Here is a 21254-nt window from a genome sequence, read left to right on the forward strand (position 1 = left end):
ATTAATTACCCCACCATCAGCACCACCATCCTCCAGTAATACTCAATACTTAATAATGTGGCACTGAATAAAATATGTGAATGAATGAATGAATAAATGAATGACTATTGGATGCCAAAGTGGAAATAAGAAAATTCCGTCTAATTATTATAAGCCATTGGGCAAGGCCTACACTGAAATTCAAATACCTAAAGTGTGTTCCTTGATTTGAAAATAATATTTACCAAATAATACTGAAAATTACATACTGCTGTTTGAGCCTTAGTATTGTTTTGTTAGAAAAAAATCATTTAATAACACTAGCCCATGCACATGTAAGCTCTTGTGAAGTAGACATGACATGATATCAAATTATGACACAAAAAATCTTCAGAGGTAATCATGTTCAATTCCATAATTTGGGTTAAATATCATTTGTAATACCTTTAAATAAATTTTCTAATTATCTTGGAGTCTACCTTTTTAAACTAGTGCACTGAAGTGTTTATTTGAACATATAAAACCTGACTGGAGTGTTAGTGATCTCAAAATAGCTGCATCACAGAAAAACTACATTTAAACATAGGGGGGTGACCTCCCTAAAGCTGTATAATTTCCACTGTTGTGATAAAAACTTTGACCAAGAGCTGTGGTGGTAATCTAATTGTACTGAAATATTATTTTGATTGTATGTTAATAAATAAAGTTGTCCGGGGGTCAGAGCTATTAGAGCCATAGCAAGAGTGTGGTGGTGGTGGTGGCACACGCCTTTAATCCCATAGATCTCTGTGTGTTCAGGGATACAGCCAGCATTGGAGACATATGCCTTTAAGACCTAGGGGGCTGTACATTCAGACAGTGACGAGGCAGTCATGTGTTTGGGTTTACAACCAATGAGAAGGCAGAACAAAATACTATAAAAAAAACGAACAGACAGGAAGTAGGTCTCTTTCGCGAAGCTGGGACAGCAGGAGGAAGGGTGAGATTTTAGCTCTGAGCTTTGACCTCTCGGCTTTCTCTTTTACATTGTTTCTGTGTTTCTTATTTAATAAGACGGTTGGTTACATCTACAAAGAGCAACTTGTAAAGGAAAGGATTTCTTTCACCTTGTACTGCACCTATGCTTTCACCTATACTACAGCATAGTCCATCACTGAGGGAAGTCAGGACAGAAATAAAAAAAAGGTGGGAACCTAGAGGCAGAAACTGAGGCAGAGGCTCTGGAGGAGTGCAGCTTACTTGCTTGCTCCTCATGGCTTGCTCAGCTTGCTTTCTTATAAACTCTGGGACCACCTGCCCAGAGCTGCCCCACCCACACTAGGTTAGCCCTGCAATAATCAATTATCAATCAAGAAAATACACCACAGGCCTCCCTACAAGCCAGTCTTGTGGGAGCATTTTCTCAGTTGATGTTCCCTTTTCCAAAATGACTCTGGCTGGTGTTGGTTGACATCAAACCAGGTGACACAGAAAACCATGTTATTCTCTTCTGTGCATAAATTGAGTTTTATTTGTCTAATTCTTTTTATTATATACATCATAGGCTGATGATCGTTTAGGGTTTGTGTTTTTCATTTTGATAACTGAAAATCATTCAGCTTTGCAGCTGTAAAATGGCTCCGCATTTAAGAGTACTTGTGACTCTTCCAGAGGACTTGATTTTGGTCCCCAGAATCCAAACCACCAGTAGTTCCAGGGGATCTGAAGCTCTCCAGCCTCTGTATGTACTTGCAAATATGTCTCTCTCTCACACACACACACTACACACAAATAAAATAAACTATTTTTAAAAGAAAATCCATCAGTTTATACAACTTAATAATACAGTAATGAAGTTGTAACTTAAATATCCAAATGACTTGATTAATCAAGAATTTGAGCATCATTTGAAGACAATACTTCTCCTTCACTGTTAGAGAATGTTCCCAGTATAAAGAATGTCCTCTTCCTTGCTCATGCCTTTGGTCCAGTGCTGGACATGCAATCTCTGTGCCCATCAAGGCAGGAGCAGTAGGGAAGAAGAGAGATGAAGATCAAAAGGCATTTATTGACTGCATAGTATAAGCTGGTGTCTCTCCTCTGTGGCTTCAGTATGTATTTGAACTTGAAAAATCTCTCCTTAGGGTGTTTCCAACACCCAGAAGGCCTCCCAGGATGAGTTGTCTATCAGCTAGAGAGCTCATGGCTTTTGCTCTGTGTCTTTGCTTGTTTGCCCAGGATTTTTAAGAGTACCTTGAGCCAAGACCTGAAGCCTTTGCAGAACCAGCAGTGACATACATGACCTGCACGGCTCCCCAAAGCCTAGATCTGGTCTAAGGAATCATAACTGTGAAATGCTGTCCTCTAGCCATAATATGTGGCTACCAATCTTAATGAGTGTAGCTCAAACTACCTACAGTGAATTGAAAGAGGGTTGGAGAAGGCCATTAGAGGCTCACTTGAGATTCTAGACATTCCTTCCTCATACGCTTCCCCCCACCCCATCTGTGTGCAATCTGACCTGAGCTTCCTGTCATCTCAGGAGGTGCTGAAGTGTATAATAGATGGATAGTTAATGAAGAGAGGGCTCCAGCTATACAGCTTTAGGGGATATATATATATATATATATATCACATACACCATACAAATCACACACAGCCACACACAAGTCAATTTAAAATCCTGTCTACTACTTGGTTCTGTCTCTGCCTATAACTGCCTTATTAGGCTACAGAGGAGAGTTCAGATAAGGACACCAATATTCATTTTGTAAACCTCTTTTGCAAGTTCTTCCGTGGCTTGACTTTTTGTCTTGGGATATGAGACTAATTATCTTATATTATTTTGTAATTAGCTTTTACATTTTATACCCTGTTTATTTCCATTCAAACTCTATTAAGGAATACTCTGACCACTTAAAATATTTAACACACTCCCATTTCTCCCTTTCTGGTTATTTCCCAATGCTGTCTGAACAGTATCAGGAAAAGAACAAATAATACCATTTCTCTGGTTAACACAAATTCTGGTGACATCAATCACAGTTTCCCCTGAGAAATAGCGGGACCACTGAGGATGTGGTTTACATGACTCTCCAAAGACTCCACATGAGAATCTGGCCATGTGTTTGCTACTAGAATTCAAAAGGCTAACCTCCAGAGTGAGAGGAGATGGTGAAGAACCAAACAGCAGGGACCTACAAATGTCTCCCAGGGAAATAACCAAGTGTGGGAACTGGGAAGAGCAGCCAATGATGAAAGTGTCTTCCGGTGCATGAGCTCTCTGCATAGAATGGCAGCCTGGAGGGTTGTTAACACACAGCTCACAGCTGTGTGGGGTTGAAGGGGAGGCAGGCAGGAAGTTAGAGTGCAGCCCACAGCCAAGTCTGCATTACAGTGAACAGTGAGATCCACACGAGTGGTTTGCTAGTCTTGTTGTGGGATAAAAGTGAACGTAATGAACTCGCAGGTTGTTCAAACACCACACTTTGAAAAGTAAGGTGATAAGGAGAAATTTGGGAGTGTAGACTTTCATTTTCTTTACATATGTGTTAATTTGTAGGTATGTTAAACTGTGCCATTATTTGTCCATGTTGTCACACAGCAAAATTAAACATTTCATGTGGGAGAAAGACAGTAAATCAAAGAAATCATGATTTCTCTATCAGGTATCCATGTTCCTATACTCCAACTTTGTGACTCACTCCTTCATTGTGTTTGTAGGTCAGTAAATCAGCTGGGCAGGGTTTTTTGTTTGTTTTTGTTTTTGCTTTGCTTAGACTATGTTGCTCATGCAGCCAGCTCTCTCTCTCTCTCTCTCTCTCTCTCTCTCTCTCTCTCTCTCTCTCTCTCTCTCTCTCTCTCTCTGTTGTGTTTGTAGTTTGTGTGGTTTTTTTTGTGTGTGTGGTGTCTGTATGTATATGTGTATGTGTTGTGTTTGTGGTTTGTATGTGTATTTGCATGTGTATTTGTGTGTGTTTGTGTGTGTTTGTGTGTGTACATGCACATGCACTGATATATTTTCTTATGTGTATGGGTTGTCTGACTAAAGGTCAAGAACTTCTGCTTCTCTCTATGATGGTTTCACCTGTCATCATGTTAGCAAAAGGTTGCTCATATGCTGGTGGCAGTATTGGAAAAAAATCAACTGTAAGTCCTCATGCTCCCTGAGACTAAGGCTCTAGAGTCATGCCTAGTAACTTCCATTCCACTATATTGGTCACAAAAGACACAAGGTCAACACAGATTCAAGGGATAAGAAATGGACCTCACTTCGTAGTAAGAAGCTATAAATGCAGATTCCAAAGGCCTGAGTGTAGGGCTAGGTACTAACTCCTACAGCCCTAGCATTGCATGAAGATGTAATGGGGGGAAAAGAAGGGAATGTTAGGTGTAAATTATGACATACATTATAAAAGGGAATATCAGCTTCTCAAAGATGTTTTTACCCACACCTCTACAAGTGAGCCACAGGAAGCAGTCTAGTTCCTTGTAGTCATTTGGATACTATTTATTATGCTGTCTCAAATTCAATTACACAGATTCCGGAAGCCCATGGAATTGCCTTTCCCTTAGCAAGAGTATATGCCATGTGATCCTCCAGCATCTAGACCCCACATGATACAGAGTAAATACCAAATATTGTTTTCTTATTTAAAAAAATATGATCCAAAAGAGAGTGAATGACTGAGCAAATGTCAAGTAGGATATTCATCAAAGAGGATATATGTATGTTTATTAACATTTTCTCATGCTTATTTCCTTGTCAGTATAGTTTTAAATCCCATTCATTTTACTGTTTAGAATAGAAGTAGTGTGATAAATTAATATTATTTTTCTAAACTTTTTAAAAATTTATTTTGTGTGTGTATAAGCATGTGAGTGTTTGTGTATGTGAATGCACATGCCTCTGTGTGTATGTGTGTGTATGTGTATATGTTTCAGAAAAAGACTAGACCACGTGCATAACCATCTTTCATTAAACCGAGTTTGCATCAGTAGGTGGAATTAAGAGACATGATCACAGGCAAGCCTCATAGTTTGTTATTACATTATACACAGTTGTCAAAAAGTAATCTTGGGCCATCAATTTGGCTGAGGAGTTAAAAGAACTTGTACATGAATTTGATCCTCCCCAAAAGGTGGGAGGGAGAAAACTCACAGAACTTTCAAGTAAAGTTCAAAGGGACTCAAATAGCATCAGTCTAGCAGCAACTTCACGTAGGCTTCAAGTCTACTATTTCCATGCATTTTAAAAGTCCTTAATGACAAAGACAATGACATTTCCTTTATCTTAGCTTTGAATGACAGCAGAGTTCCATAATTCTTTCAAGTCATTACCATCAATACAATGTTTTATTAATATTGTTGCCCAGCATGGTTTTCTTCACTGAAAACAGAAAGCAGGAATTATTGTCACCAGTCCTGTCACAGTCCTCAGTCCCATGATTCTAAGACATGGACCTGTTTGCTGCTTGTCTACACTTATGCATTTGGGAGTCCTTTTGTATACAAAAGGGATAATCAGGACAGTCTTTGAGTTATAGCATCAGGATGTTTGTCAGAAGAGCTTACCATCCTTCCAACATCATCAACAGTGACCAATACACCATCATTTTCAAGAAGAAAGCATCCTCCTTATTAATCAATGGATGCGCATTCCATGTTCAAAGCTCATTCTCTTGGATCCATTGTGATTCTCTTCTGGAATCCCAGTTTTCTACTGCTCAGATGAATATGACTCCATTGTCATAAATCTCCTTCCCACATCTCCATGCTTCTTGAACAACTCACTCCAGTATCTGTGCAGTTTCCACAGCTTCCAAGAAGGTGACTGGAATGAGAATGGCAGCTGCAGACCCCTTATGAGCTGTGGCTTTGGTGTTCAGAGCACTGCTGCTGGAGCATTCAGTCTCCCAGAGGACAGCACGTGGCTCCTGCCGTGCTGCTATTCTCTTGGTACCTTTTTGTCTTTCCTTTCTCACATGTTTTTTTTTTTTTAATCAAATTCTGGTCAGTGAAGCCCCTCCTCATGTGGGACTTAATACAGAAAACTTTCCTTCACTGTTCTAGGCTGGTGGTTTTCTTTGCTTTGGTAGGAAGACAATTGTAATAGCCAAGGATCCCTACAGGAAACTGTAGTATTTATCTAGAAATCACTGTGTTCCAGGAGCTACACTTAGTGTGATGCATGTTTGCTTTAATCAACCCTATGAACACCTGCCTTTAATTCTCTTTTTTATTTGTTTTATTATCATCATCATTATTATTTTGATTGTGATCCTAGTGTTTAAAATACGTGATATCTTTACAGTCATTGTCTTTAATTATCAAAATTATTTGTATTACATATTATTATCATCCACCTTTTATAAGTAAATTTCAGGAAGAAGAAGGAGCCTGACCAGTTTCATCACCAAAATAAAACAGAATCAGGACTTAAGTCCTAAGTTCTGTGACCAACTACTGTATTAAGTTCATATGTGTTTTAAAATTAATACAAAATTCAACATACAAGTGTGGCTTACAAAAAATAGCACATTCTCTTTCTTTAAATGAAATTAATTATCTGTCTAGTTTTATTTCTCTGAAATTGGGACTTCTTTTGGATATAGAGTGCAGAATCATAAGTGGTAGTAGAACATGCATCCTGACGAGTTTTAAAATGAACATACCTGTCCTTTAGACGAGAATATACAATATTGTCTCTCTAATTTCTAGTTTACTCTGTTTACCATAGCAGACTCTGTTATCCATCACAAAGAGCCAATTGAAGAACAGAATTCTATGTCTGGAAGGTTGGGAGAGCAATCATGTATAAAGTAAAGCTTCAATGAAAGCTAGAGGCAATTTTTTTCTCCATCCATTCTACCTGTCCAATTCAGAGGTCTTGGTACTTTGGCAGGATTCTGAGAAAGACTTGACTGCCAGTGTTTACTCTTCATGAAAATACAGACCTGCTGTCTTCCATTACATTCTCTCTCCCTGACTGACCATCTAGGGCCATGTCATTCTCATCCCTATTCTTGCTTTATTAAATCACTGTGGCTTCTGGAGATTGTAGACTCAGAGGCTGAAGTTGGCCCTTCTGCTTCTTTTGGAACTTTCTATGCTATATGGTTAGAACCCATGACTTCATCTAGCACTCAGGCTTGATATTCTTAACAAGAAAACACATACTGACGACCCTCAGATCTTACAACCTAGAAGGAGGAAATCATTTGACTCAATGCTTTCTTACAACTAAGCTATGTTTAAAAATTGGGAGCTTTCACAAGATCACAACCGAATCGGAAAATTTTGGACACTCATTAGCAGATTCTTGGTTGCTTCTGTCTTCTTGACATGATTCATAATCTCTAGGTCACCCACATGCCTATCTCTGAGTCCTGAGCTTCCTCAGCTTGCAGTGACTTTTCCTTCTCACTGAGAAGTATGTTTCCATTTATGTGTTTCTAAGAAATGTGGAAATACATAGCTTAGACTAAAGGGCTTCATAATGCAAGAAAATGATAAAATAATTTCCTCCATGAGAGTGATACATATATTTGTTGGCATGCTTCCTATGTGAGCAAAATCATGTCTACTTTAAAGGAGGAAGTCTTTCCTGCTACAGCTGCTGATATGTCTATCTCTCTTGAAAATATCTTAGCTACCATCACATCCCTGACCCATCCTATTATTGACCCATCCCATCACAGAGCCAAAACATCCCTGACTAAACCCATTACTGACCCATCACATCACTGACCCACTCTGTTCCTTGTCCATCCTAATCCTAACACTGATCTATCCAATCACTGACCTACCCCATCCCTGATCTATCACATGCCTGACCCATCCCATTACTGACCCATTCCATCACTGATCCATTCTATCATTGACCCACGCCATCCATGGCCTATCCCATTACTGACGCATCACATCACTGACCCACTCTGTTCCTTGTCCATCCTAATCCTAACACTGATCTATCCAATCACTGACCTATCCATCCCTGATCTATCACATGCTTGACCCATCCCATTGCTGACCCATCACATCACTGACCCACCCCATCAATGACCCATCCCTCATGGACTCCCTAAGATAATAAATTCTGAAAGATGAGAGAAGAGAAGCAGGGGTATTTTTCTAAAGACCACTACTCATCTCATTTATAGGTTTTTCATTCCTGTCTAGGCATAAATTACATACAAATAACTCTCTCTCTCTCTCTCTCTCTCTCTCTCTCTCTCTCTCTCTCTGTGTGTGTGTGTGTGTGTGTGTGTGTGTGTGTGTGTGTGTGTGTGAGAGAGAGAGAGAGAGAGAGAGAGAGAGAGATTTTGCTTCCTACTCCAAGTTTTCTGTTTTTATTTACAAAAATGCTTCAAGTCAGGCCAGACCAACATCACCAAGCCAAAAATACTCCAAGCTTCAGTTCATGTTTCAGTTCATCTTTGCCCTACGTGCCGTACTGTCTTTTACTCAATTGTTGATAACAATGGGTCTAGGGAAGATCTGAGATCTCTATGTATATGTATCCTATTTAGCCCATCATCTTTTTTGAAGTCTGCATCTTTCTATAGTTTTAGAGTGGCTTTTAGATGTAAATAGTAGGTAATCACAAAATAACACATTTGATTAAATTAAATTAATGTATGATCAGCAATTCTGTGCCATAAAGAAACAGAGGAAGATCCTGTTTATATAGCAAGAGACTATATCACACAGCCTGTTGTGCATATGTATGAAGATGTGGGTGTCCCCAGAAACAGCATTAGACATAAGCTATGGGAACTGAGAATTTGTTAATACCTCATTTACTCGTATAACTTCACCCACATCCCCCCATTATATTCATGAGTATGTGAGTCCCAGTTCTTCACTGCTTTCAGAAATCACCCTCTGGGGATTTTCTGACTTACTAAACAACAGTAGTTTAATAAACTACTGCAGCAACCAGTGGCAATGTTAATTAGAATGGGGATCTCCTGACATGTTTTCTTTACTTCAGCAATTCCTCCATTCCTCAACAGGGCTGTTAAGAAGAGCCATTCCAAGGAGCTATACTAATGTGGGTAAAGCAATAGTTTATGTGAATGTGTGTATGTGAAAGTGTGAAAGCACACATACCTACAGTTGTAGGTGTGTGTGTGTGTGTGTGTGTGTGTGTGTGTGTGTGTGTGTGTGTGTGAACATAAGGGGCACATCAGAGCACCAGAGGAAGGAAACTGATGTGGGAGAAAGGGGCACGTACATAGACTATTCTTTCTCCCCTGTGAGATATTGTATCACTGATAACTATGCAATGGAAAGAAGAGGATGTGGATTCCTATTCTAGCATTTATAGCAAGGCACTAGTGGTTCAATGACCTGGCAACCCCCCAAAAATATTGAAGTATGCACAAGGAGAGGCAGTTAGGATTGGCTCATTCTCTTCTCTTCTAAAACAGTGAGTCCAGAATGTTCTCCTCAAGCAGCTGATTTCCTATTACAAATCCAAGCCATCTTGTAGGTCCATGAGCTTCAGATGGTAGCTGGCTTGTTTAAAAACACCAAAGGGGAAGGGGATTTAGGTTTCTCTGCATGTCTTCATTGATGGAACTATGGTGCTTTCTAGAACATATCTGGCACATTTTAAACTCTTGCTCTTCAGAAAAATAAATCTTAACTTATAAGAAACAACTTTTCCATTTATAGTAGAGGGGAAGCCTAAGTATTTGAGTAATAGTAACAGTTGTTTGGAATCAGACTTTGTCACGCAAAACTTGGAAGAGAGCTGACATTAAAGTCATGCCTCTGCATTTGCTTCTACACTGTGGGGTTTTTTTGTTGTTGTTGTTTGCATTTTGTTTTTCTTCTTAAGACAGGGTATCACTCTGTAACCCTGGTTGGCCCAGAACTGGTTTCACAGACAGACTGGCATTTAAGTACCTTACCTGTCTCTGTTTCCCTAAAATGCTGGGATGAAAGGAATGTGCCACCACCAGCTACATTTCATAATTTTTAAACTATAGAATCAAAGTTTCGATGGCACCCCTTTTTCTTTCTAGGTATGTCTTACTCTCTCAGAACCGGTAGTTCAGGACATAAGGGACCAAAAATATGTTGTCCATTCTCTATGATCAGTAGATAGTTTGTTAAACAGGTTTGGAATGATGCAAACCAAAACAGATGCTTCAGGAGCTTGAGGCAGAACCTGGAAGCTTCCTACAAACATTACTTAAACTCTGAGCTTGTTAGAAAGTTCATGCCATAGTTACAAAGAACAACATAAGGAATGTGCTTGCCAATTTCTGTGCAACTTACTGTTTAGTGAGAGTCTAATCATTTACCACATAATTCTATCATTTCCATTCACAACAGCCCATTTTTTTTAAAGTTCTAAATTAGAGACTCCCTGGATCCCCTCTCAATTTCCTTCTCTCTCATGTCTCCTCCATTCTTCCTCATGTATGCTTCATCCAGTCTATGCTTGCCACCGTTTCTAAGATCTCTAGTCCTGAAGTTCAGCTGAATCTCATTAGTTCCAAACTTGCAATCCCATTGTCTGCTGGCCCCTCACTTAGATATCCAAGAAGGTCTGCAAATTAACAGTCAGAATTCAATCCCCAACTCTCTCCATTATTCCTTGTTCCATATCTCAATACACTGTCTATTTCTCAGGTAATGCCTTTCCTGTCCCCTAAACTTAAATTCATCATTGGATGCTCCACAGTATAAGACAAACTACATTATTTGTATCTTAAAATAAAGACTAGCAAATATTTACTATATACTGTTCAAAACCTGACCATGGTGTGGCAGTTAAGTGCCTAAGGTTATGAAAGTTCATTTCCCCATTATGTCTACTAGGTATACACTCTCCCCGTTATTGAGGGAAAGAAAGGTTCTTGCTCCCTCCAGGGAAGGCCCTTTCTACTTCAGTCAGGAGTTGATTCCAAAAGTTAATATTCTAATCTCAATTCTGACCAGTTACATGAAAGGAAAAAAGTCAACCTTCAGTTTTCAGCCCATGGATGTGAAAAAAAATCCTTAAGGAAAGAAAAGCAGAGTCATGAGCAGGATAGATAGCTCTGAGGACAGGGTGGCATCCAGGAACAGCTATAGATAATCCGTAGCTACACACCTCCAGACTCGGGGTGCCAGTCGCCCCGCCTGCAGGGCTTCAAAGGGTTCTCGACCACCCTAAGGAGGGAATGTAGGGACAGGAGATACAAAGGAAAAGACATCAAGTCTAGATTCTGATCAAGGTGCCACTTTATTTCTCTTCCACAAAGGTTTATATAGTTCCGCAGGGTGGGGGGAGCAAGAAGCTGTCATCTGCATAAGGTAGGGCAAGCTAACAGGATGTTTGTATGGGATGTTTACAGGGTGAGAGGGTCAAGGGCTCTGACTCAACGTCCTGTTGCTAGGCAACCTGACTGTAAGCTGATCTAGTTCCCTGTCTTAATGGGGGTCTGTATTTTTCCACTAACTAGAGATTCTGTCCTTGTCTGTGACATCTCCCCCTTCTTAGTAATAAATCTAAGGGCCAACATAAACCAAGTTCGAATGGTCTAAAAGGAGGGCTCTGAAAGAGGCTTTGCATGGAGGATTACAGAACTCGGTACCAAAGGCACTGATAAGGTCCACCACTTGGAAGATTGTTAACTTGTGCTTTATAGTGAAAGTGTTTCCAGTTAATACATGAGGTCTTTTTAGATAGATACTCATCTACATTAGTAGATTCCCAATAAATGACCTCAGTTCTTCACACTGAACACATTTGTGTGTGTGTGTGTGTGTGTGTGTGTGTGTGTGTGTGTGTGTGTTATGTAGATTTTTCAGGTTTCCTCAGAAAGTATGCCATTTTCTTTCCCCCATCCTGGTAATCCTCTAGTAATCACTGTTTTATCTATCAAAGCACCAAATTATTCTTTCCAATGTTAATGTCTTACAGAAGAATTCACTTTTTTCTATTTCATCTCTTATTTTATTATATATCAATCTTATTTTATATCAACTGAACTAGGGATCTACAGATAATTGGTAAGGCATTATTTTAAACTTTGTAAGGTAGTTTCTGCAAGGGATGAATATTTGAATCAATAGAAAATGATGCTCACCAACAATGAGTAAACATCATGCTATCCAGTGAGGGTCTAAAAGGAAGAAGACAGATTCCCTTCTCTCTTCTTGAACTGGGACTTCCATTTTCTCCCATGCTTGGACATTGATACTGTGGTTTTTAATCTTCTAAATTCAGACTGTGGCTTGTACCGTTGACATTGTGCTTGAACTGCATTATGCCATAGGATTTCCTGGACCATCAGCATGTAAATAGCAGTTCTGAATCTTTCAAACTTCTATAATGATGTGAAGATATCCCTCATAATAAATCTCTTTCTGTAATGCATATCTATTGGTTCTGTTTCTTTGGATACCACTGACTAAAATAAGCACTACATTACAACAACATACTTGTCTATCAATAGACTATTAATAACCAATGTAAGAATATTTGATTGATCATTATGATCCCTGCCACTAGGATATGTTGGCTGTTGCATCACAGATACTCAGAGAACAATTTTTGTTTTTATTAAACATCTGTCTTCTAAATATATCTTTCACATACTTTAGGTAGAAGCTTTACAATTTTAGATGAGTCTATGAAAATATTGATCATTTCTAAATTAGTTATCACTTTAGCGGGTAGGTGTTGTCTACTAATATATATATATATATATATATATATATATATATATATATATATATATATAATTTTTGAAAGAGCACACAGGTAGTCCTGAATATTATTTTGCTTTTGACAGAACACAAAGGTAGTCCTAATTTCACTTCTCGTCATTATTTATAAAATACCTTGATAAAAGCCACTTTGAAGGGAAAGAGCTTATTTGATCTCACAATACCATGTTTGCAGGAATTTGAATCAGTGACAATAACAGTTAAGAGAGAATGAATTCATGCATGCTGGCCACTCAGCCCACTTCATCTACTCATACACTGCTCAGGGCCCAAACCAAGGAATGCTGCTACCCTTAGTGGGTTGAATCTTCCCATATCGATTAATATAGTCAAGACAATCCCCCATAGGCGTGAGAACAAACTAAGCCAATCTAGACAATTTCTCGGTGACATCCTGCTGTGGGATGTTCTGTATGTCCTGTGGGAGCCCTTCTTGGGTTCTTTGTGGCGTTACCCAGCAGGTCCGCATAGAGGATGATTAGGACCATGGGCCTGAGTGCAGGTGTCTGAGATGGTCTGCACTTGGCTGTGCTGGGGGATGGTCTGTATGTCAAGTTGTTCTGATTGATCAATAAATAAAACCTGATCGGCTGTGGCTAGGCAGGAAGGATAGGCGGGACTAACAGAGAGGAGAAATAAAAGGACAGGAAGGCAGAAGGACTGACTGCCAGATGCCGCCATGACCAGCAGCATGTGAAGATGCCGGTGGGCCACCAGCCACGTGGCAAGGTATAGATTTATGGAAATGGACTAATTTAAGCTATAAGCACAGTTAGCAAGAAGCCTGCCACGGCCATACAGTTTATAAGTGATATAAGCGTCTGAGTGATTATTTTATAAGTGGATTGTGGGACTGCGGGTGACAAAGATTTGTCCTGACTGTGGGCAAGGCAGGAAAACTCTAGCAACAACATCCTTTCTAGGTGATTCTAGAGCATATCCAGTTGATAAGTAAGACTAATCATCATCTATTACTACCACCATTTTTACTTGGATATAAAAATAATTTAGAATTTCTGGGGTTGCATAGAACTTTCCTTCTGCCAGTTTTTAACTTGGGCTGTAAGATGAGTTCTTCATAGTGTACATGGGATGGCTCCACCATCGAGCTTTACATAGCATTTTAAATCTGGGAAACTATGGCTGGATCTTTCCCCAGAAACACCCCTGCCCAAGCACAGAGACCATTGGCCTCCTCTACTTTAACTTACCCATGTTAGAGAGTTCATAGGTTAACTTGGTGTAAATTGCTTTCCTTGAAGAGTATCAAAGTCAAAGAGAACATGAAAGGACTGGTCTTTTCTTCAGAGACCTAGCACTCTTTCTGAAGAGAAATCTGTAAACTGCAGGAGGTTCCTTGATTATTCACTGTTTATTTTAATTGACAGCTCTCTGTGAGTCCAACATGTAGATGAATCAGATCAAAGCAAACATATGCTGCTTTACAAAATCGATGTTCAATAGTACTTATCTGGTAACCATGCAGAATTGCATTGACTATTTCAATCTCGAGATATAAAACTGAAAGGTACATTAATCTCTCCTGTTTTGATTTGGGTTTGAGAACTTCCTGCCATGTCACATGCCCAATGACTATGTGACTCAAAACAGGTTCTCCCTCTAGTCACTTCAGATTGTTATTGTTATATTTCTATCATCAGTTTTACTTTTGATCAAATTTCACCAGTTGCCTAAAATTATTTTTTTTTTAAGAAAAAGAATCACCAACATCAAATCACTCAACTACCTAAACTGAGGTGACTGCCACAACTGCCACATGGTAGAGCTTTAAGAAACCCCATTTTCCTTGCCATCCCTGTGAGGAGCTGTCCTGTGGTGTGCTGCGCAGGTCTCCCCCTTATTTGTGTGGTTGTGGTTGGGGTCGGAGTGGAGGCAGATTGATTTGAGATGACGGCTGCCTCAGTGATACCTGCATAACAGCAGCCTCTAAACTTAGAGAGCTGCCTGGACAGACAGGCTCTTGCTTACCTGAACTGTGGTTTCCTGCCAACAAGGTGGGGCTTACAGAGCATCGGCCCATTCTGCTGGTGACCACAGGTGGACCTGGGGTTCCGTCCCATTCTTGAGCTTTCATTGGCTCTCTGGAGGAAGCTGCTCCTCCGTGATGACCTCTCTCTTTGCTGTCCAACTTTGGTAATGGCTCCGTGCTGTGGCTTCGGACTTTCAGCTCCTCAGTGGATTCTGTGTATCAACAACGTTACTTGTTATTTGAGAATTAAATCCTCCCCCAAAAATCATTTTTAGAGACTCAACTGAAATTTCCTTCTAAAGTACTTGTAAAATATTATTGAAAACTGGGTTGTGCTGGAGACCTTGGTTTTTAAAATGTAACAGTGAAATAGGTCCCCTGGATGATTTTCTTTTTCTCCAAGACGTGGGTACATTAGTATCACCAGAAAGAAAATAATTTTCTCTTTTGATATACAATACCTCAATGAATCTTGACTCTTTTTATCAATTCCCCTTTGATTTCATCTTTAAGGAATTCTCTTAAGGAGTATGTTACATTCCTTCCTACTTTCTAGTCCCTCGACTTTCCTTTACTGTACTGTGCCTTGAATTCAACCCAACCATTCTCTAGCACTGCCTTTACTGAGCAAATACAGTAGGTTTTTTTAGGTGAAATATTTACCACAATTCCTACTGATTGGCCAGTCTTCTACAACTTGTTTTTATGTATTCAATTCATTCAGTTTCACAGATCCTGCTTTTTCCTGCATTTATTCTACATCAAACCCCTTTTGTAAGGCATCTGCAATTTTCTTCTTCAACACATCCTTTACACACTGGTCATCTCAGCACTAGCTGAGACGCTGTCCTCATTCACTATAGATGCTTTGTATGATTTTTATCCTTCCAGTTTCAACAAAATTTCATCTAATTCTTAAAGATTTCCCAAACTTTTTATCAAAAGACAAGACCTTTCTCCTTAGTGTCAGGTTCATTATCCAATGGATACCTTATAGATAACACAAATTTAACATTTTGGGTACTGTGCAGACATTTCTTACTCAACTGATAGCTATTCTTGTCCATTCATTCATTCATTCATTCATTCATTCATTCATGCTAAGAGATTGTCTGTTCTTGTCTTTAACTGCTAAAGCCCAAATTCAAAACCATCAGTCAGAAAAGTCTCCTGACTCTTTGTGAGACTTTTTCTTGTCCTTCTCTACTTGGTATCAAGTTTGCCTCAGCAACACTAGTTGAAGCTTTAGCTTTGTCTCTTGAATTATCACAACTTGCGCCCTTGATCTTGTCTTTGATACCCAAGGTACAAGTTATAGCATCTGTTTATAATGCAAATGTGATCATAATGTACTCCTGACAGGAATACTTTGAGAAGTCTCCTGTTCACAGCACAATAACTGAGTCTTGATTAGTGTCTGCCATACTGTCCTTCCCTTTCTCTCTAACATAACTCTCTCATAGTTGTTGTACCCAAGGAACAATTTCAAAATGGTCATAGCTTATGTCACTCTCTTCCATGCCTGATCAAAACAATAACTTCAACCTCTTTGCTCTGACTACCCTTAAATCTTGTCTTTGCTCTAGTTGAGCAAATCAACTGATACTCTGTGACTTCAGTGTCTTCTAAAGCTTCACTGTCCCTGTGGTCATGTCATCCAGTCATCTGTATATTAACATAACATATTGTCTTTCCACATGTTTACTTTGCCCCCAAACTCCACATTCTTGAAAGTCACATGCTTTGGTTTTTCGTTTTTTACAACTGGTTCCCCTAGCAGCAAGCATCCTGTTTAATAAATATTTTACTTATTTAGCACATTTGTGAAATCTTCAATCATCTTTCTGATATGTATAGGCAATAGAATATTTCTAAAGGAACCAGAGAATCAAATGATGATGAATGTACTAAAGTGACATGATCTTGGTAGTTTTTTTTATCTGATCATTTGATAATAGTAATATATAAAATTCATCAAATTAGAAGTCCAATTTTATATGAAGATTTTTTGATAAATAAATGGTAATAATTTTAAAAACTGTATTTTTGTTTTCTTGTCATTTAATTTAGCTTCAAATGTTTCTCAGCTTTCAACAGGGTTAAACACAAATGTCACGTTTGGTTCCTCATTATCTTGCTGGCTGGAAAAAAGAACAGGCTTCTGTGTATTGAGCAGCAATGGTCAGGGTTCTGGGGGCCTCCCAGGGCTCCACTTGGCAGTGTTAGCAAGCAGTAATTATAGAGAGAAAAGGGAAGTGGTAGACAGAAATAGCCCAGTTGGTAATAGGGCCTGATTTGGATGTGCTGTGGCAGTTGCAGCTTGTGATTGGCTGCAATGATTGGTCAACAGGCTGCTATTTGTTGCAAGGGGGTGCTGTTAAGTGAGGGTGCAGTTTGTTTGCACAGTTAGATTATAGAGAAGCACCTGTGGGCCAGATTTAATTCCACATTTTTGCTGTTTTGCTCTGCCATTCCTCTGCCTGCTGTGAGTCTCTGCCAAATGAAAGCCCTGAATAAACAGCCTTTCTGTTCTCATTGGCCTGGTCTGGTCTTTCATTTTCACACTGCTTTAGTCCCTTCCAGCTCCAAGAAACCATGCAGCTATATAATTACAAGAATTTCACTTTATGAGACAAACAAACCAGGAAAGTAGTCCAATCTAATCACAATATCAGAAAGAGTTCATGTCTCTAAAGACACCTGTTATAAAGTTACAGTTACACTGAACTCGAATATAAGAAGTCAAAATATTTTAATGGTAACATACTTAATCATAATCATTAGGAGAAGAGCATTTAACCAACACTTGCTATTCAGTGTCCTGAAACAAATGGAGTTAAATCAGCACCAGACATGATCAACATTGGCCATTCCTAAGCTGTTTGTTCACAGTCTCAAAAAAAAAGCAACTCTGGTTTCTGAATGTCACTGCCTCAAATCTAAGGGCCCATCTGTTTCACCCGAATTTTTCTTCCACAGTCTAACTCAACTCCTTGAGCCCTTGTGCTGTTATTTGCTTAGGAAATTAGACTCCCCTCCTCCCCTCTATCTCTTCCGTCCTTCCTGTCTCCCTCCACCTTCTCTTTAATAACTTGCCCCATATACAAGAGCCTCTGGAGTTGGAACTAGTCCAAAGATAAACAAATAGATAAAGAGCTCCAACTTAAAGCTGCCCCCAACACTGTTCTCTCTGACATTTTAAATATGGAAGGAGAAGATTTGTGTAAAGGCATCTCCACCAAAGTCTGTTTCTTTATTCTTGTTCACATCATTCTACTACAAATATCAGTGGCATATCATTTAAGCCTCAACTATTTAAAAGTCCAATACTGCTTTGGGGGGGGAAGCAACAGTATTTTCCTTCTTTTTATGCTTCTCTGTTTGTAAGTGCCAAGGGTTAGTTTCAGTTAATTTTGGCAGGTGTATTTACAGAAACTTGCACAAAAGGATTGAAGAGTCTGCAGTGCTCAGGTTTAAATGTGTGTACCTTCATGTATGCTTTTCAATTAGAAAGAAGAGACAAAATGTTAGTAATAAAATCATAAACATATGATGCCTTTTTAAACAATCTTTTTCTGTACTCTTTTTTATATTTAAAAAATGTTTTTCATTTTACATACCATCCCCAGTTCCCCCTCCCTCCCCTTCCCCTGCCTCCTAGCTTTCCCCCATCCCAGCCCCCATCCATTCCTCAGAGGGAGTAAGGCCTCCCTTGGGTAGTCAACAAAGTCTAGCACACCAAATTGAGGCAGGCCTAGTCCCTCCCCCCTGCATCAAGGCTGAGCAAGGTCTCTCAAAAGGGAATGGGCTCCAAAAAGCCAGTTCATGCATCTGGGACAAGTCAGGGCTCCCACAAACAGATCAAACCCCACAACTGTCCCCCACTTTCAGAGGGCCTAGTTCTGTCCCATGCAGATTTCCCAGCTATCAGTCCAGAGTTCATGAGCTCCCATTAGCTAGGGCCAGCTGTCTCTGTGGTTTTCCCCATCATGATCTTGACCCCGACCCCTCTTGCTCATATGATTCCTCCTCCCTCTCTTCAACTGTTCTCCAGGAGCTCAGCCCAGTGCTTGGCTGTGGATCACTGCATCTGCTTTCATCAGTTGCTGGATGTAGGTTCTAGGATGACAATTAGGGTAGTCACTAATCTGACTACAAGGGAAAGCCAGTTCAGGCACCCTATCCACTGTTGCTAGCAGTCTTAGCTAGGGTCAACTTTGTGGAATCCTGGGAATTTCCCTAGCACCAGGTTTCTCCATTACCCATAATGTAAGTGTATTCTTGAGCTTTTATTTTGTAATAAATCTTTTCCCCATGTACATATTTAAGAACTGCTTTCAAAACCAAATAAGTTTCTCATTAAAATAAAGATACAACCCTTTAAAATAACTGTCAAAAAAGAGACAGGTAGAAAGTGGACAACAGAATTAAGATCTAATTGAACTTACACAACTGGATTAAAAACTATGCAATTAAGAAATACTGCAGGTTCAAAGAAATATATTCAGGAAATAAAGACAAGTACCCGCATCCAAATATTTTGATGTTATTTAAAATCAGATGAACCCATTTTTGAATTTAGTAACATAAACTACCCACAAGATTCTTCTTATACACGGTGTGGAAACTTTCTACAGAATCATAGTGTCTCAGTGCCCTATATAGCAGCCCCCATTTGTAGAAAATTAATGACTGTGTACTGCATACCCTGTTGATCCAATGAACGACTGTGCTAATGCTGATTGGGTGACTGATATTTATTTCTTATATTTCTACAACCTGAAAGTCCATGACAGGAAGGCTCACAACTATCGAGGGCCTTCAGTGTGTCAGCATCCCTTGACAGAAGGCAGCAGGGAGAGAAAACAAGCAAGAAAGAGGGAGGGGAAGGTAGAGAGAGGGAGGAGAAGGATGATGAGAGAAGAGGGGAGGACAAAGATAGAAATAGAGAGATAGAAGCAAAGTCATCTTTTATAAGAAACACACTTGCATGATAATTAAGCCATGCCTGTGACACAGCATTAATCCATTCACAGGGGAGAAAGTCTCAAGGCCTCACCTATCATTACTACTGATAGAGGATTTAGGAAGGGACACTTGTCAATCACAGCACTGTTCTTGTTTCTGAAGCAATTCAGAACCAACTTCTTTGTTTTTTTAGATAAACACCCTGGTGAATCCATAGTAAGGTCACCTGTCTCCCCTTGGTCATGTCTTTGTTATAACACAAATAAACGCCCACTTTTTCTGTGACCCTAACCTGAACTCTAATTGCATGTTATTGTGTCTTTCAAAACAGTGCTGTGTGGAGCTGGTCACTGCCAGACAGAGACAGTTTACCTACAAGTCTAGACAAGCATGGGGTCCTTTGGTGACCTTCTGTCATCTCATTTCCTGAATCTCTAGGACAGGGCAAATGCTCTCCTGTCTCCACAATCAAAGGGCAGTGAGGTGAGAGGCAAATTTTTATTTCTCGTTGTTCCTTCACTCTTGTGTGAACCCTGTCATTTGGGATCAGTCTTGACATCCCAGAGAGGCCTTCTCTTCAAACACACACACACACACACACACACACACACACACACACACACACACACCAGCCACCTGAGGATCTGATGGTTTTAAATAGATGGGACACTTCAAATTTGTTTTAAGAGAGTACATGGTATAACATCTCAGTATACAAGAAGAGGCACACTGAAGCAGAGATCGCTATGCACCAAAACTAATGAATGTTTTTAAAGATGGGGTCTAATGCATCCTGGGAGCTGCTCACCAACTTGCTACCTAGCCCCAGATCTTGAACTCCTCATCGCCCCACCTCTACCTCTTCGGTGCTGGGATTATAGGTGTGCGCAATATCAGGATTTATGAGATGCCAGAGACAGAACCGGCTGCTCCATGCTACACAAGTGCTCCACCAGCCGAGCTCCATCCCTCCATCCCTGTACCAACTCTAACCCTCTGAAAAGGTAAAAACACCTCAAAGTCCTTCTGCAACTTGCCAAACTCACAAATGGCAATTGACAAAAAAAAAAAAAAAAAAAAAAAAAAAAAAACTCACAGGGAATCAGGTTGCTTGTGGCATCATTCAGCTCAGCACACTGGAACTCTGCTGCTGACTAAGAAGTCAACTGTTCTTTTCTCAGGGGCGCAATGAAATCAATTTAAAAATCATGTTTACTTCCCCAGGAAATTTTACTCATACTTCCACTTTGGACCACGTTTGTTCTGAAAAATTCTTCTGCTATACAAGCTGAAGATTTAAGCCTGTGACACAGTTACAGAGATGTCACCACCAAATTACGTATATCTAAGAATCATTCACTAAGATCACCAAGCAGCACCGAAGTATCAAACTATCATGGTAAAGCATGCATCAAGGAAGCCTAACAGTGCGGGGCAGAGAGACAGTTTACTCGAAGAATGCCACTTGTGTTCATAGTATGAAAGCTAAAATGATCTCTGGGTAGAGCCTACTCACAAAATCCACTTGCCTCTCTCCCTGGCCATCAACATAATCCACCTCTTCATTACTTCTTGCAGGAAGAGAGAATGATATACTCAAGCTCTA

General features: G+C 39.7%; 1 protein-coding gene across 4 annotated transcripts in view; it reads right to left on the reverse strand.

Moving 5' to 3' along the window:
- The window catches only part of Nyap2 (neuronal tyrosine-phosphorylated phosphoinositide-3-kinase adaptor 2), a 251140-nt gene that overhangs the window by 46473 nt on the left and 183413 nt on the right, over window positions 1–21254 (reverse strand). For all 4 annotated transcript variants that reach the window (XM_006972110.4, XM_042260035.2, XM_076549957.1 and 1 more), the window contains exon 6: window positions 14680–14892. In XM_006972110.4, the coding sequence (XP_006972172.2) occupies window positions 14680–14892 (213 nt within the window). The remainder of the gene's footprint in view (window positions 1–14679; window positions 14893–21254) is intronic.

Source organism: Peromyscus maniculatus, chromosome 13, assembly GCF_049852395.1.
Source record: "Peromyscus maniculatus bairdii isolate BWxNUB_F1_BW_parent chromosome 13, HU_Pman_BW_mat_3.1, whole genome shotgun sequence".
NCBI classification, from domain to species: domain Eukaryota; kingdom Metazoa; phylum Chordata; class Mammalia; order Rodentia; family Cricetidae; genus Peromyscus; species Peromyscus maniculatus.